At 44.9% G+C, this 16,017-nt stretch overlaps 1 protein-coding gene across 2 annotated transcripts in view; it reads right to left on the bottom strand.

Annotated features, from left to right (window-relative positions):
- Nucleotides 1-2,005: 2,005 nt before the first annotated feature.
- Nucleotides 2,006-16,017, bottom strand: part of Trappc11 (trafficking protein particle complex subunit 11) — a 39,012-nt gene continuing 25,000 nt past the window's right edge. The window contains exons 21-30 of one of the 2 annotated variants that reach the window (XM_050147269.1): nt 15,845-15,993; nt 13,834-13,955; nt 13,274-13,393; nt 11,724-11,789; nt 11,461-11,617; nt 9,236-9,347; nt 7,502-7,593; nt 5,784-5,917; nt 3,836-4,003; nt 2,006-2,935 (exon numbers count right to left, since the gene is read on the bottom strand). In XM_050147269.1, coding sequence (XP_050003226.1) covers nt 2,891-2,935; nt 3,836-4,003; nt 5,784-5,917; nt 7,502-7,593; nt 9,236-9,347; nt 11,461-11,617; nt 11,724-11,789; nt 13,274-13,393; nt 13,834-13,955; nt 15,845-15,993 — 1,165 coding nt within the window. In that variant the 3' untranslated portion in view covers nt 2,006-2,890. The remainder of the gene's footprint in view (nt 2,936-3,835; nt 4,004-5,783; nt 5,918-7,501; nt 7,594-9,235; nt 9,348-11,460; nt 11,618-11,723; nt 11,790-13,273; nt 13,394-13,833; nt 13,956-15,844; nt 15,994-16,017) is intronic. The other variant, XM_050147270.1, reaches the window with a different exon arrangement.

The following is a 16,017-nucleotide window of genomic DNA, read 5'->3' as shown; positions in this document are numbered from 1 at the left end:
GTAAGTCAAAAAACCTTTTCCTCCCCAAGTCACTTTGGTCATGGTGTTTGATCACAGCAACTGTAAGACAGATGGCATGGACCGATGGATCGGCACCGGGTGGAGTTTAAAACTTCCAGCTGCTCTTTTTTTTTTTTTTGGCCTTTGCTTTAGCTTTGGAAGCAGCAGCTCTTCCACTGCGATGCTAATGTGGAAATTACAGCTCAGAACCCAAAGTCATTGTTCTGAAGGGTGCTGGCAGGAAGGAACGCTACTCTTGGTGGAGGGAACATGAAAAAGTGACTACCTCAAAACAAAGCAAAACTCTTCCCTTCCGATAACACAGGGACATTTCAGACCTCACCAGAGCGGTCGTGCTCTTTAAAATACTTTCATTCTGAGAATTCGAGGATAAGGGGGCCAAGATGGTATAGGTAACAGGAGCTGAGGGATCAAAGCTACCAGCTGCTCCTTTAGGATCACAGGTGGTAACCTCTGGCTAGGGCCCTGGTGCTAACAGCAGCATCTGGACTGATGCTGTCGTGGTTAAAAACCACCACGGTGGTGTGCGCGGGCAAACAGCAGTTCTGGAAGTGAAAGTAACACAGGACGAGCCAGGAGGCAGACGTGTTCACGAGGGGCAGGTGTCCCAGGTGAAGAAAGGGGGAGGAAAGACGGTGAAACGACAGATCTCACACCGTTATGACAGTTTGATTTTTGAGCCCAAGATACTCACGATTTTAAGGTTTTTCAATAAAAAAATTTCAGTTTCAAAACAAACAAAAAAGCTGAAAATAGGGGCAGTAGAGGCATTTTAATCCCGGCACTAGGGAAACCAAGGAGGCGGATCTGAGTTCAAGGCCATCCTGAGTTTACAAAGGGACAAAGGGATTTCCACAACGGCCAGGGCTACAGAGAGCGCGAGACTGTGTCTTGAACGCCCCCCCCCCCAAAAAAAAGGAAAAAAATATCAGTTTCAAAACAGGCCAATAGAATATAGACACAAAATTTACGATATGGGAGAATTCTTGGCTACAATTCTGCATTACTAGCTGTATGGAAAATTTAAAAACAAGACTTGTTTATAGTTGGGCGGTGGTGGCGCTTGCCTTTAACTGCAGCAGAGGCAGAGCCAGGTGGCTCTCTATGAGTTCAAGGCCAGCCTGGTCTACAAGAGCTAGTTCCAGGATAGGCTCCAAAGCTACAGAGAAACCGTGTCTCGAAAACCAAAAAAAAAAAAAAAAAAAAAAGACTTTTTATTTAGTAAAGCAAACACAATTAAGTAACTCACACTAATGTCAAAGTTAAGCTCATGAGTGACTTGTCTTACAAGCACGCAGCTTACACCTGAAAACATCAGTGTCAGTGCGTGATGGGACTTTATTGTTTGTGCATTGCATTCAAGCACTGTAGAGTCCACGGGGACCTTAAACGCCCCCATCTGGAAATTTCCACTTAACTCACCAGAGGTCATGGGATCAACCTGACAGGTTACAGTGACTAATCAAGAGAAAACACTAGGATACAAGACAGGGACTAAGAGGGTGTACTTTAGTAAACATGCTTATATTAGGTATGCATGTGCATATACATGTATCTCATTTACACACTGCACTATGTACAACGCATGACAAGTCCACAGACATGAAGTGAGAGGGTCAGGCCAGCTAAGCGTGAACCTTGGCTCTGGCAGCGTCCAGCTACATCCTCACAGGAAGCCTGTGGGACAGGCCTCATCAGCCCCTCGTCCAGAAAACTCGGTACACAGACGCAGTCACCTGACCAGCAAGTGACACAGGAGAGATCTGGTCGCAGTCCATGCAGAGCCACACCGATGGCCTCTATCTGAAAACCCGTGACATGAGGAACTCATGTCTCCCATACAGCCTTCCCCTGCCCGAGCAGGGTTAGCAGAGCAAGTCCTAGAGCGCAGAGAAGGCTCCTGACCGTGCTTCCCAGGGCCCTCACGGCGTGTTCTTGGTAAAGGCTGTTTCCCACAGCTGAAATCAAACTATCTACAAGCAGATGTGAAAGAGAGCGTATTTATTTACATCACTATTTCCTTTTTACAATATGCCCAGTCTACATAATAAAGTTTTCCAAGAAATTAGTTTTAAATTAAAATATGTTACAAAGCAAATGTTCACCATATAATTTTCTCATTTACATGAATTTAAAGATATTTTAAATAGCACTTATGAAATTATGTAAAGTGACTGAGAACTCAATGTGACCTTGAGTCATTCTCAAAAACTTAGTTTAGGAATGATACTTATAATCAGGTACTTTCAAGAATATAAACCTGTTTTATAAACGATGAACATGAGAGAATAGCTCGAAACTCCCTGATGGTAAGTAAAAAACTGGCACCTTTCCACAGCCACAGAGCCAGCGCGTTCCCGGACAGCCAGGGCTACATAGAGAAACCCTGTCTGGAATAAAACAAAACAGCAACCGAAAGCCCTGGAGGTCTGTACACCACTCAGACCTGCAATGCTCGCTGAGGGGCCGTGCTAAGCACACAGGGAATTTATGGGATGGGTTGTCTCCAGCAGAGCCAGGTGTGATGCAGCTCCTCTGTCCAATCACAGCTGGGTATCTGTTTCCACTGATGCTGGACAGCCAAGTCACCTCCCGTGGAGACATCGTGCTGACCACGACATGACTTCTAACGGTAGCAATGACCTGGCGTCCTCTCATATCACACTGACAGACTTCAAATTTTATTAGTTAAACGATATGAGATGATGATTTTCTTAATACCTTAAGCATGACTTTCTCTGAATAGCTGGTATATCCATTAAAAAATAGGCAAGCTTCACTTCCACCATGATCAAAGCTACAAGTCACAATGGTCTCCCAGGCACTGTCTTGGATCCTCTGTCAGAGCGCCGAGGGCTGGTCCTGGGCGTCATGCAGCAGCAACAGAGGTGTCATCCAGGAGTCGCCCCTGTGGCTTTACACCAGGACAACAAAATGGAATTATGAAATGTTAACAGAGGGGTTCTACTACCGAAAGCATCTTGAGATTTCTCTAAGTCTTACAAAGCTGAACACCAGCTGCCATGTGCTTCCCCCTGCAGGTCCGCTCCAGTCGGTCTGTCTCTCCTAACCCTTGCTCTCGCACCCACAGATCCTCACAGCTGCCTGTAAAACGGGAGCTACTTACCATGCCCGCCCACCATGCAGGCTCAGGCCCTCCTATGGCTCAAGATCTGAACTTACAGAAAGCTCTTTTGGGGGATTCAAGATCTTCTAATCTCCTAATTAAGAAAAATGTGACTTACACGAACTTCAAAGTATGCATGCATAGACACATGCATCTACCTACCTATCTACATACCTACCATCTATCTATCTATTATCTACCTACCATCTATCCATCCATCCACCCACCATCCATCCACCTATCTACCCATCCACCCATCCATCCGCACAGCCATCCATTCATCCACCCTTCCATCCATCATCCATCCACCCACCCATCCACCCACCCATCCACCCACCCACCCACCCATCCATCCATCCACCCACCCACCCACCCATCCACCCATCCATCCACCCATCCATCCACGCACCCATCCACCCACCCATCCATCCTTTCCCTTTCTAAGGCTGCTGACAATAAAATGTAAACCATGACAGCACAGACTTCAGTGCTAAGAACACAGACATCACAGAGCAGAGATGCTCAGTGGGTTAGGCGCTTGCTCTGCAGCATGAGGATATGCGTCTGACCCCCAGAAGCCATGGGAGGAAAGCAGGCATGGCGGCACGTGTTTGTGAGCCCATCAACAGGAAGAAAGTGAAATTCTAAGAGGCCAACGTTAAAAGGCGGGAAACAGCCAAGCCTCACCTTCACAAAGATGCTGGTCGGTATAAAACGCCGGAGCAGCTGGTTGGTGAAGCTGGGAAATCTAAGCAAGTTGATGTTGAGCGATGGTAGCTGCTGATACCCCGCCATCAGAGGGTAGAAATTATACAGCATCTCCTGTTTGGTGCCAGGCAGAATACGTAATCGAATCTAGTTGCAGAAAGCCAGAGAGAAACAGTCACACACAGCTTGCTCTATGAGTAGGCATGTACTCAGTTATCTATGATGGGCGAATCCTCCTGGTGACGCGTGCATGCTCTCTTCCAGCCATCTTCTAAGACGTACGGCTGAGCAAGTGGACAGGACGACAGGCAGACGGGAGACGTACTGTGTGCAGTGTAGGACACGGTGTACGACACAGTATACAATACAGTGTACAATACGGTGGACGACACAGGCGGCACTGCTCGGTGTCTACCACAGCCTGAAGGGCAACTTCTGCACGCTATCATTTTGTGTCTTAGACCAGGAATATCTTAATCCTCAAAAAATATTGTGAAAAAGTATCTCTTTATAGTATCTTTCAACAAAATACAAACAATTTGGTTTGGGTTATTTTCTTTTTGAGATTTTACACTGCATTATTGGGGATTTTATACTGTGTGTTAAGGTGAACAGCTTGAGGGGTGTTGGAATTCTGCTAATACTTGAGAGGCAGCAAGATGGCTCAGCAGGTGAAGGCACTTGCTGCCAAGTCTGATGACCTGAGCCCAGTCTCCAGGTCCCACATGGTGAAGGAGAGAACCAACTCCTCTGACCTCCACAGGCACACCCTGGTGCACAAGTACATGTGGTGCCTAGACACACAATAAATACATAAGCATAACAAAAAATGTTTTTTACTTTAGAAATATATAAACTTATGAAGTTTTGTAAGTCAATACCTGGAAACAGCTTACTCATGTGCAAATGAGAAACAAGTGTGCATGTGCACACAATGTGCCAGAGGCCACAGCACGGGCTTCTGATGCACAAAAGCTAAGATATGTAATATTTTATGCCATAAATTTATAACGGTGCACAGCTGTATTGCTTAATCCATACATAATTCTACTGTGTATTTTTTTAAAATATTTATTTTTACTATGTATAGTGTTCTGCCTGCATGTATGCCTGCATGCAGTAAGTCCAACGACAGAAGAGGGCACCAGATCTCATTACAGATGGTGTGAGCCACCATGTGGTTGCTGGGAATTAAACTCAGGACCTCTGGAAGAGCAGCCAGCAGCCAGTGCTCTTAACCTTTGAGCCATCTCTCTAGCCCTCCACTGTGTATGTAACAACAAACTCAGAATTCTGAATATGCAGAGCTAACTGGTTGACTTGTTCAGGGTAGACACTTGTGCATGAAGACACGTTTGTTCCTATATTGTTACTATCACTAATAAAGGTGTTCACTGACAAACATGGGGTGTCTGCTAACATTCACACTCTTCTCTGGAACATGTTTTTGACCGAGTGTTGTACTGATTCATTGCAAAAGCTGATAAACTTTTCCAACTGATTTGACTGAACAATGAAGAAAGGTTGAACAGGCAAAAATTGTTTCCAAACATAGCAAAGTAAATTCCATGCAAGATCAAAACCCGTACAGCTCTTCAGAAAGGCAGGCTTAACCTCAGGATGGCTGTGCTCCAGGCCTCAACCAAGACATGAGACAAATAAAGAGGAGGTTCACGGTTCCTGGGAATTCTAATGTGTTGCTATAATAGAGCCCAGTGATCAGACAACTGTGCTTTATAAGGAGAAAGATCCCATCTGTCTGATCTTGAAGATGTGAAAGGGAAACCCACCCCTGCAGGAAGTTAGTTAAACTTAATCTTTAAAAAGGCCTAAAAATTTACTACTATCAAAACACAAACCCCAGCTTCCAGTTTCTTGGTCACACTTCTGTGGTCACACAAGCAGCTCCCGCAAAGGTAACCCGTACCTGTTTGAGACCTGAGAACATGAAGGCATCACTGGGCTCCACAGAAATTTCCACATCTTGAACCAAGTCTGTCTTATTCTGTAAGTGATACCTGACAGGTAGCGACTCTCTGACGCGTCCAAATGAGGGCAAGTCTAGAGAGAGAGGCACGGTTCTCGGTTAGACAGAACTCATCACTCGTGGGATCATACTGCGGGGACACAGTGTTATCGAGTTATGGCTTTGCTAGTACGAGATCTTTTATTTGGATGCTGATAGGACAGGCTGAGAAGGAAGGAAGTCTGAAAATGCCTGACACAGAAAGAGAGCCTGTTTACAGAAGCGGAATTTACAAATAACATTACAAATCTGCAAAACTTCTCTCAAAATATCAATCAAGTTCCTACACTAAAAAAGCCAGCACTGTATTTTACAGAGAGAAGCAAAACATTCATCCCCTCATGCAGATGCTCTGTTTCCTGGAGTTCTGCAGACTAGTTTTTACCGACTTGCAAAACTGGAATGTTTCATGAACTTGCGACCATCCTTGCGGAGGCTATGCTAAAGCCGTCTGCCCTGTTCCAGTCACATGCAGCTCTGCTCGGGCAAGCACTGCGGGAGGCGGCACGGCAGGAGGCAAGCACTGTAAGCTACTTTTAAAACCATTATAGACACGATAGCAGCTGGTAAAGAAAAATTTCTCTTGACAGAAGTATGCAACCAAGAGATGAGAAACGAGCCAGGCACTGAGTGGTGCACACCTGTAAGCCAAGCACTTGGAAGGGAGAGGCCAGCCTTGGCTATACAGGGAGTCTGAGACTAGCCTGAACTACATATCATCTTATCTTAAAAAGACCAAGGAAGAGCAACAGAGGGAGGCAGGTTGGAAATCTGAAAAAAACTATGTGCCTGGACCATATGAGATCGGATGTTAAAGGCGAGGGGCTGGCTATGTGCCCATTAAAGGGAACATTAACTGTGACGCATTCTAACAGAACTCTAGCCCTGAATCTGACCAGGTCAGATGACTGTCAATTTACAGAGACAGGGAAATGGTTAAAAATGATATCATACAATCTGTTAGAGATTCTACCAATGACCTGGGTTCTTCAATAAATAAACAGGAAGAGGGGGAGGGGGAGGGAAAGCTGGAATTAGGAGAGACGGTGGGGTGGGGTGGGGGTGAGGAGAGAGGGAAGGATACGGGAGACAGGACAGAGCCTACTAGAGATTTAGATGGAGACTCAGATTTATCCATTAACTGCAATGTAAAGTCCTTAAAATAAGCTGAGGAACATTCAGCCAACCACAGTCTAAACATCAGAATCTAGTGAGCTTAAGGGCATAGGCTGGGCATGGTGGCACAGCCTTTCATCCCAGCACCCACCAGGCAGGGGCAAGGATCTTTGTGAGTTTGAGGCCAGCCTGGTCTACAGAGCGAGTACAAGGCCATCCAGGGCTATATAGTGAGATCCTGCCTCAACCACCCTCCTACACAAAGAATCCATTGATCATTTTAAGTCGTAATAATGAAACAATTAGGTCCACCAAAAGCCATGTTTGCAGCCATACTAAAGCACTTCAGATGAAATGATAGGTGGGATTTGCCTGACAATAATTGGGTAGGACCGTGGAGCGTTCTCATGTACAGCTTATAGATGTTAGCCATCTACACAACACACTGTGAAAACACCAAGCTCTGAAAAGCCCCTTATCAAGTAACATCTGAAACCCGTCACCTGCGTTCACGTGGAGAGGGATGTTCTCAACGATCACGTGCGGCAGCGTGATGATGGTGCTGATCACTGGGATGCTGTCCATGCCCGAGGCCCTGCGGCACAAAGGGCAGCATTGAACTCACACTTCCAAACACTCGACAACCAGATACAGGTCTGTTTTTACCAACTAGCTTTAATAGAAAACCTATCCATTTTCCAAGCTCCATCAATTGAATTTTGTGCAAAGGAGCTTTCTGAACCCAACTTTTGTTGTGAATGTTTAGTAAGCAGAGAGTATAACCAGGGCGGCCATGTGTTCCCACTGGGAGCCAAGACAGGAGCTCTGCCTGGCTGTCAGGGAAGCACGCTGCGTCTGGAGCAGGAGTTTTTGCAGGGCAAAAGTACTGCAGATTTACACTGTGATACAGACCCCTCTTCTCTTGAGGGATGCTGAGATGGGCCCCAGACCACTTTCAAAGGGCATGGTTAACTCATCATAAGAACACAGTAGAAACAAAGAATCCGAACATTCTACTATCAGTAAAAAGTACAGTAAGTACTCTAAGATTTACTGAGATAAAGTAATAAAACAAGACTGTTCAATGTTTCCTTTGTGTTAGGGCTTGGGTGGTAACTACAGAGCAGGCTGCAGAACTCCCCGGGAAATCTCTAAGATCCCCTTGTATGGAGACGCAGAGCAGTTGACATGTGGGACCCACTACAGAGCAAAGCCAGCAAGGCGCAGGAACCAGGTGACCCCACAGACAGACAGCAGCATGGGAGAAAAACTGCCTTTCAGTGGTGCTTAACTCCTACAACATAAATAACCTCATCAGTATTTGTTTCCGAGCTGCTAACAATGGCCTACAGTCCTGTCGTCAGACCCCAGAGCGAGCGTCTTCAAGGAGAGCTGCGGGAAGGGCTGTGGGTGGGAGCTGGAGGACAGCGCCTGCTTAGCACATGCTAGGCCACGAGTCCATCCAGCACTGCAAACAAGACCAGGAACAATCTGTGGGCACTTTCTTGCTTTGTTTTGCATTTGATATAACATAAGAATAATGATATGTGGGCGCTAGGACTTGAACCCAGGTCTGAGTAAAAAGTGCTCTTACCCCCTGAGTCATCCATCTCTCTAGCCCCAAATGACCCTTCCTCCCGTGCACTGGTAAGAGCCTTTTTCTGACCAACAGAAATGCCACTGAGCGTTGTATACTAACATTTATACAGTAACCTTGCTTAATCCTTAATCCTTCGAACTCTCTCTGTAAAAAACTATTTTGTATACGTTTAAGTGTATACATAGACACACATGTATATGGGCACGTGTGTGCCATGGCATGCGTGTAGAGGTCAGAGGACGACTTGTGGGAGCTGGTTCTCTCTTCCCACCACGTGGGTTCTGGGGATCAAACTCAGGATGTCAGGCTTGGCAGCAAGCAATTTTAGCTGCTGAACCATCTTGCTGGCAACCCCTCTTGAGTTTTTATGTAAACAATCTCACTGACTGCAAATGAGGGCGCTTCACCTAGTGCTTTCTGTGGCTCAGATTTAGTGTGACTAAAATTTTATTGGCATTTCGGTCAGGAATCATGACAAACAAAGCTGGATTTATCTTCCTCATCTGTGATTTAACATGGTAATCACACGTATGGCCGCAGCTTCTACCCTGCACGTCAGCGTGATGAAGGGTGATGACAAACAGAAAAGACATCAGAGCAGACACAGGAGGGGAGAGAGGGGCCGATGTGGATTTACCTCTTCCAGGAGATAATGTAATGTCCGGTTGCCACTCCACCTTCCACATTCCTGGCAGACGGGCAGCGAAGACAGAAGCACTCACTGGCGCTCTCTCCTGTCTGTAGGACGACTGCAAGACAGAACCCTTACAGCCTACGCCATGACTCATCTATGAGATTTCACCCCAGGCAGACAGCAAAGCAGTATCCTTATCTTACACACTAACCGTTTTAGAAATACAGACACCAGAGCTCAGAATTGCCATGTGACATTTTCTAGGTCATAAAAAGTCCAGTATTTGGACTAATCTATCTATATTCTTTATAGTGAAAACCAGTGGGAGGCAGTTGGGGACATAGCTGTGTAAGAGTTCATATCTCCTGCGCCTCCAAAACACTGGGTATCGGTGAACATGCACCTGTAACCCCAGTATCGAGGGGAGGGGGAAAAAGGAGTTATCACTGGTACTTGGTGGCTGCCAGTCTAGTTACGGGTACAGCGAGACACCTTATCTCAAGGGAATAAGGTGTAGCTATAAAGGACACCTGACATCCTCTTCTGGTTTTTGCATGTGTACATAGATGAGTATACACACACACACACACACCACTACCACTAACGGGGCATCCATATATCAACAACAAAGTCCTACTGAAAAGTAATGAAGACAGATAACTTGAAGAAAAAATGATATGCTATGGTTATTAGTTTCCTTTTTCCAAATTATGGCTTTAAAAAAAAAAGTAAGGACTGAGGCAGGCAGATATCTTCCTTCCTGCCTGCAGCCCAAGCCCCTCCCTTCCTTTCCGTTTATTTCCCAAAGAGGTAGCTGCCATGGTTCCTTCCCCCACTTCCTCTCTCTCTCTCTCTCCTCTTCCCCCATCTCCCCTTCTCCCCTTTTCCCTTACCCCTCCATAACCCACTAAATAAATACCTACTTTCCTCTGCAAAAAAAAAAAAAAAAGAAAGAAAGAAAAACATTTTGAGGTAAGAAAAAACCTTTGTTACTGTGGTACTATCCACATGGTTACTCTTCTTTCCTCACTACTAAACTCTTGCTCAAACACCCGCAGTCACCGTCCTCCACTGTTCCCTGGGTGTGCTCACCTCTGTACGAGAAGGTGTCCTATTACCAAAATCACAGCAAATATCTTGACGTTAAACATCTAACCAACCCCAGTCTCTACCTTCACAGCCACAACGTCAGTCTTTAAATGCAAGTGGTTGACAAGAGTCTAGTTAACACAACTTTAACAAATCTGTGACCAACTATGAAACAACAACAGCCCTCCTCACCCGCTTGGTAGTTTATGGCTGTCCAATGAAACAGGCTGTACTACATGAATGGCTATCTGATTGTAGAATAGTCCCCAGTGAGAAAGAAAAAGGGTTCGTTTATTTCTTAAGTTGTTTCAAGTAAACCTAAAGAGTAACAGTAATATAGCCTGATACATTTTTAGAAATGCATGGGTTCAAGCCTTTGGTGGTGGCTTTTACAAAAACCTGGGATATTGATAACACAGGCTACAGAGGTTCTCCCTAAATCCTAAGTTAACCAAAATAATCATGATGTCTATTAACAAATACCAATGTGGTAAATTTATGGCAAAGAAGTGCTACACTGTTGGTTATGAATAAGGAAGGAGCATGAGGCAAAATGCAGGTGGCCCCTAGGAGTTGGGAGAGGCCACTAGCCAGAGTCTCCCTGGCATCTGAGCAGTAACTCCCCACACCAACACACTGTTTCTAGGATTTCTGACCTCCAGAACTTTAAGACCATACTAACTTCATGGTCACTGACACACCAGAGAGGTTCCAACTAGAAATCATCCCTCAATTTAGCCTACACTCATTAAATGACATCACAATATAAAGACATGGACAATATAAAGAAAAGGCCATGGCTCTGACTCTAAAGGAGCCATACTTAGCCCTGGATAATGGCAGTGTCGCGGGCTGTTACAACAGAAGCGTGGCCAGTGCTGTGGGTGTGAAGATGAAGTAGGAATCACTGCACAGGAGGATCATAAAGTCTAAGCTCATGAGTCACAAGGAGCAAGCAGAGGAGCAACATGTAGGAAAAGAGATGAGCAGGCTTTGGACAAAACTGTTAACCTCTTCAAAAGTCTGGGCAAAAATTAACTATTATACTGCTAACTTACAGACAGACAGACAGACACACACACACACACACCAACACAGGCAACCTCTGCCCCTTATGGGAGAATGATGCAAAGTTTCACCTTTATCCACTTGGGACTCCAGATGATCCATTGCAGTCATAGATGGAGCAAGCTGCAGCTCACTGGACACAATTGTGAGGGCCCAGGGTGAGGCACTTAAAACATCCGTCATCAGCAGGAAGGGGATGTCCGCATAGACTCTTTCCAGGTGCTCAAACTGCCACCAAGCAAGACAAAAAGTCAGCGATTGCTCTAACCCACTCCACGTTTCCCTTCCAACTCTCTAACTGACGTGAGTCCCAGGATGCCCCCAAGGAGCATACCTTTGTGGAGACGAATCTGACTGCAACATCAAATGGAAAGACGGTTTCTATGGTTACAGTTTCATCCTGCAAGACAACAGCAGGCACTTATTCGATGGCTTTTTAATATCTCTTAACGTGAAGTTTTAAAGTTAGAACGCATACAAAGTCTAAGTTACACATTAAGAAGCAAGGGCCTTTTCCTAGACAGCATTTGTAGAAACCTACACAGCGACCTGCTCTGTCTAGTAAGTCACCTGCTGTCACCCGGTAAAGCGCTTCCTTCTGCATTCCTCATCTCAGGATGGAGTGAAGAAGGCAGGGCAGGCATCACTACCGCTCTACACAGGACGAGCCACATGTTAAGAAGATAAAGGGACTTGCCCAATGTCACAAATGTGGCCAAGTCCAGAATCTGCACCCTCTTCTCATGCAAATTCTTTACCTTACTTTGGCTCAAAATAACTGAAATAATCTCAGAGTAATGTTACAGACACTGATATAATTGCCATGTGTATATAATGTAAGCTCATAGCCATCCAATCTACTATGTCTAAGTTTTAAGATGGAAGTCACATGGCTACAATGGGAATGACAAAGGTGAACGTCTGATCACGGAGCTCGACTCTAACCTGACAGCTGGATCTCCCCTCTAAAGACTGTTTGAGAAGCCACGGCGTTTTTCTACCTTTGAAAACAAACAGCCCAACACACTGGTGAGAAATCTTTTCAGAAGATCATGTTAGGCCAGTGGGATGGCTCCAAGGATAAAGATGCTTGTTTCCAAGTCTGGAAAGCTGAGTTCAGTTCCTGAAACCCACACAGCAGGAGAGAACCAATTCCCATAATTGTTCCCCAACCTTCATTACGCACTACGGCATGCACGTATGTACACGAGCATACACACACGTGTAAAATACACAAACGGAAATGGAAGAAGGTTGTGTTGCTTAGAAGTTCAGGCTGTAATGTCAGACAGATGTTTGTCATGTGACTTTAGGAAAGTCACACTAAACCTAGACCCCAGGGCTTAGTTTCCTAATATCCAGAGGTATTGAGAATTAAATGAGATAGTGCAAGCTTGGCATGATGGTACACGCCTTTACTACCAGCACTCGGCAGGCAGAGGCAGGCAGGTCTCTCCAAGTTTAAGCCAGTCTGATCTACATAGTAAGTTCTAGGAAAGCCAGGGCTACACAGGGAAAACCTATCTCAAAAAAAAAAAAAAACCAGCGTGGAGATTGGCAGCCCATTTCCTAAGTTCTGTCTAAGAGGCTCTGCTCACACCAGGCTATGTGAAGTTCCTGACAGTATTACTGGCCTTGTTCTTAACTAGGAAGCATTGCTCACCCTTTCAACAACCATTTTTTTTTCCAATAACTTATAAACAGCTCATGGCCCACAACCTCTACAAAACCCACACTATAATAACCTCCAATTCCCAGGCTTTTGCTTCTGCTGGGCTGAAAGGGGGATCTATAAGGTGACATGTTACTGCCAAGATTAAAAAGATATTAAAATAACACAAAATGGAAGTACTTCATACATGAAAAGTGATCATAAAAAAATACCTTGTGACACTTGCAAACAATTTCTTTTCCTTCAACAGTTGTATTAATCAGGTAAGAAACATACACAAGGAACATTCTGGAGCCCACTGTTCCACAGCGAACATACACTGTTTTTTCCAGCTGCAACACAGTAAGCACTGTAATTTAGTGTTACGGAGAAGACAAGGTTCCCATTTAGAGACTCCTAGTTACATCTTTACACAGGTTGTTACAGTGTGGCTGATGTGACTGATGAAAACGGCCACCAGCCACCAAGAACCCTGAGCCAACTCTCAGGACGCGATCCTCCACCTCTTTTACTCTCTCTGTCGACTTCCCAGAAAACAGAAATTGACTGAGAAGTTCTTGCAGCTACAGACACCAGTGATTTCACCAGCAACAATCCACAGGAGGGTTGCTTGTTCTAAAACCCTGCATAGAAACTATGACATTTTACATACTTAAATATGAAAATGCGTGAGAGATGTGGGCTAGTGGCCACTGTTCCAGGGATCTGCGATGCTCCTCTAGGAACTCCAGACCCACCGGCATCCTCTCCGGGCTCTGCTGAGCATGCTCACCTGCTCCCCGGGATGTAAGTCTCCCACAGGAATGTCCGTGAGTAAGGCGGGGTAGGACTCATCACACAGCTCTGCTCCATGAAGAGTCACGTGAGTTTTCTGAGTTAGGTTGGCATCCTGCCCTATGACGGTTGATACAGTGGTGTTTTAGGACGTTATTGTAACAATGACTACTATACGAAGCGCACTATATTGTACCATCTTTTAAACAAATATCCTGTCTTGTTACTATGCTGGTGCGAAGGGAACTATGGTCTCACAGTGCATTTTATCTCTCTGTAATTCATCTTTATGAATCAAAGTTGGAACTATTACAATCAATGCATTTTTGCCAATGAGAAAGAAGTTTTATTCTTATAGTATAAAAAAATCTATGCTTTGGGACTGAACAGAATCCTGGCAATCATTTGCACCCTGCTGGCTGCGGAAGTGTTTTCCCGGCAAAAAGTTGTAGCGATACTTAAAGAAGGGAAGTCAGTTGGCAAGAGGCCAGGTAGGCATGGTGGATGGGGCAGCATTTCACAGTCCAGTTCATTCCGTGTCAGAAGCACCAGCTGTACAATGCGGTCAGTGTTGCAGAGAAAGGGGTGCTTTTCGGTGTGCAGTGCCGGCTACAGGCGCCGCGCCTTCTCAGCGCACCTCACTGATCTGCTGCGCATGCTTCTCCTATTGACAGCTTCACCGGGGCACAGAAAGCCGCCATGAGTCAAACTAGCAGCAGGACAGCAGACGGCGACCTTATTGGTGCTGTTTGGTGAGCTTTTTGGTACAAGTCTGTCTTCGCAAAGTGCTTTGGAGCTGCCTCTTAACCCTTCTCTGAGCTGGTCATTGCCAGCTGTCACCTCACCATTGGGTCAGAAAAACAGTTTGCTATTGTACAAAATATGAGAGCAACAGTTGAAATGATTCCTTCTTCCTTTTCAGTCAGCTCATGGAGGTATGTACTTATGGCATTTTCCACCTCTTCCTCTTGCCTCAGATGCTGACCATCACAGAACAGAGCAGGGTGAGTTCCTTGGCAACTTCTTGTATAGATCTGAAAGATCAGCTCTGACGACTGCCCTCAAATGGTCACTGCGCTCCGCATCTTCAAGGACTTTCCAAAACTCCTTGAACAACCACCACATTGTTTGTTCAAAGGTCAAATGATGTGGGAAGTCCTTCTGTACACGTGTTGCTTTTATTGGTTAATGAATAAAGTTATTTCAGCCAATTGCTTAGCAGAGTAAAGTCAGGCAGGAAATACAAGCAGAGATAGAGAAAAAGAAGGCGGAGTCAAGTGAGACGCCAGTCAGCCGCCAAGGAAATAAGACATGTAGAAAATGAGGTAATGCTATGGCCACGTGGCAATACACAGACTAATAGAAATGGGTTAAAGTGTAAGAGCTAGGTAGAAATACACCTGAGCCACTGGCCAGTGTTGTAATTAATATAGTTTCTGTGTGATTATTCGGGTCTGGCTAGGAAACGATAGAGCAGTCTCCATTTACAGTCGAAAGTCTTGCTGATGTTGCAAGCTGTTGCCAATGCTTTATTATCCGTTTTTAACTTGTGTAAGAAAACTGCTCAATGGGTCAGCAAGTAAAAGCACATGTTGCCAGTCCCGATAACCTGAGCTTAATCACCCAAACACACATGACTGAAGGAGAGAATCAATGCCCACAAGTTGTCCTTTGACCTCCACATGTATGCTATGGTGCATATAACCTACTCCCAAATAAGTAAAACTTTATGCAACCAAAAATTTCTTTCAAAGAAAATTATTCAAATTTGTTCTTTGTGCAACACAATTTCCATAGTATAACAGAAATATAAAATAAATAGCAAGTAATAAGTAATTATCAAAAAGACATAAAGGGAGAAACCCATATTAAAACCATGTATAATATAGCCACATTATTAATAATTCAAATATCAAATGGCAAATTTCAACAATGCAAAAAAAAAATCCAGTGACTTTTGCACCAACATAATATACTGACGCTGACCAAATTAAAAATTGAATGCTTACCTGGCTTTAAGCCAGCAGTGAGCTTCACATCCCTGATCTGGGACTTTTCATGGGATTGAACAGTTACAACCAAACAATACATCTCATTCATTAGGGCAGGAGGCTCATGTCGCAGGTGTACAGAAATGTTTGGGACTCTCGAAATGATCCTTTGAAAAGAAACAGCTCAGTAA

This window comes from Alexandromys fortis, unplaced genomic scaffold (genome assembly GCF_014885135.2).
Source record: "Alexandromys fortis isolate MF-2015 unplaced genomic scaffold, M_Fortis_MF-2015_v1.1 scaffold_32, whole genome shotgun sequence".
Classification (NCBI taxonomy): Eukaryota; Metazoa; Chordata; class Mammalia; order Rodentia; family Cricetidae; genus Alexandromys; species Alexandromys fortis.
This window is presented reverse-complemented; position numbering and strand designations above follow the sequence as displayed.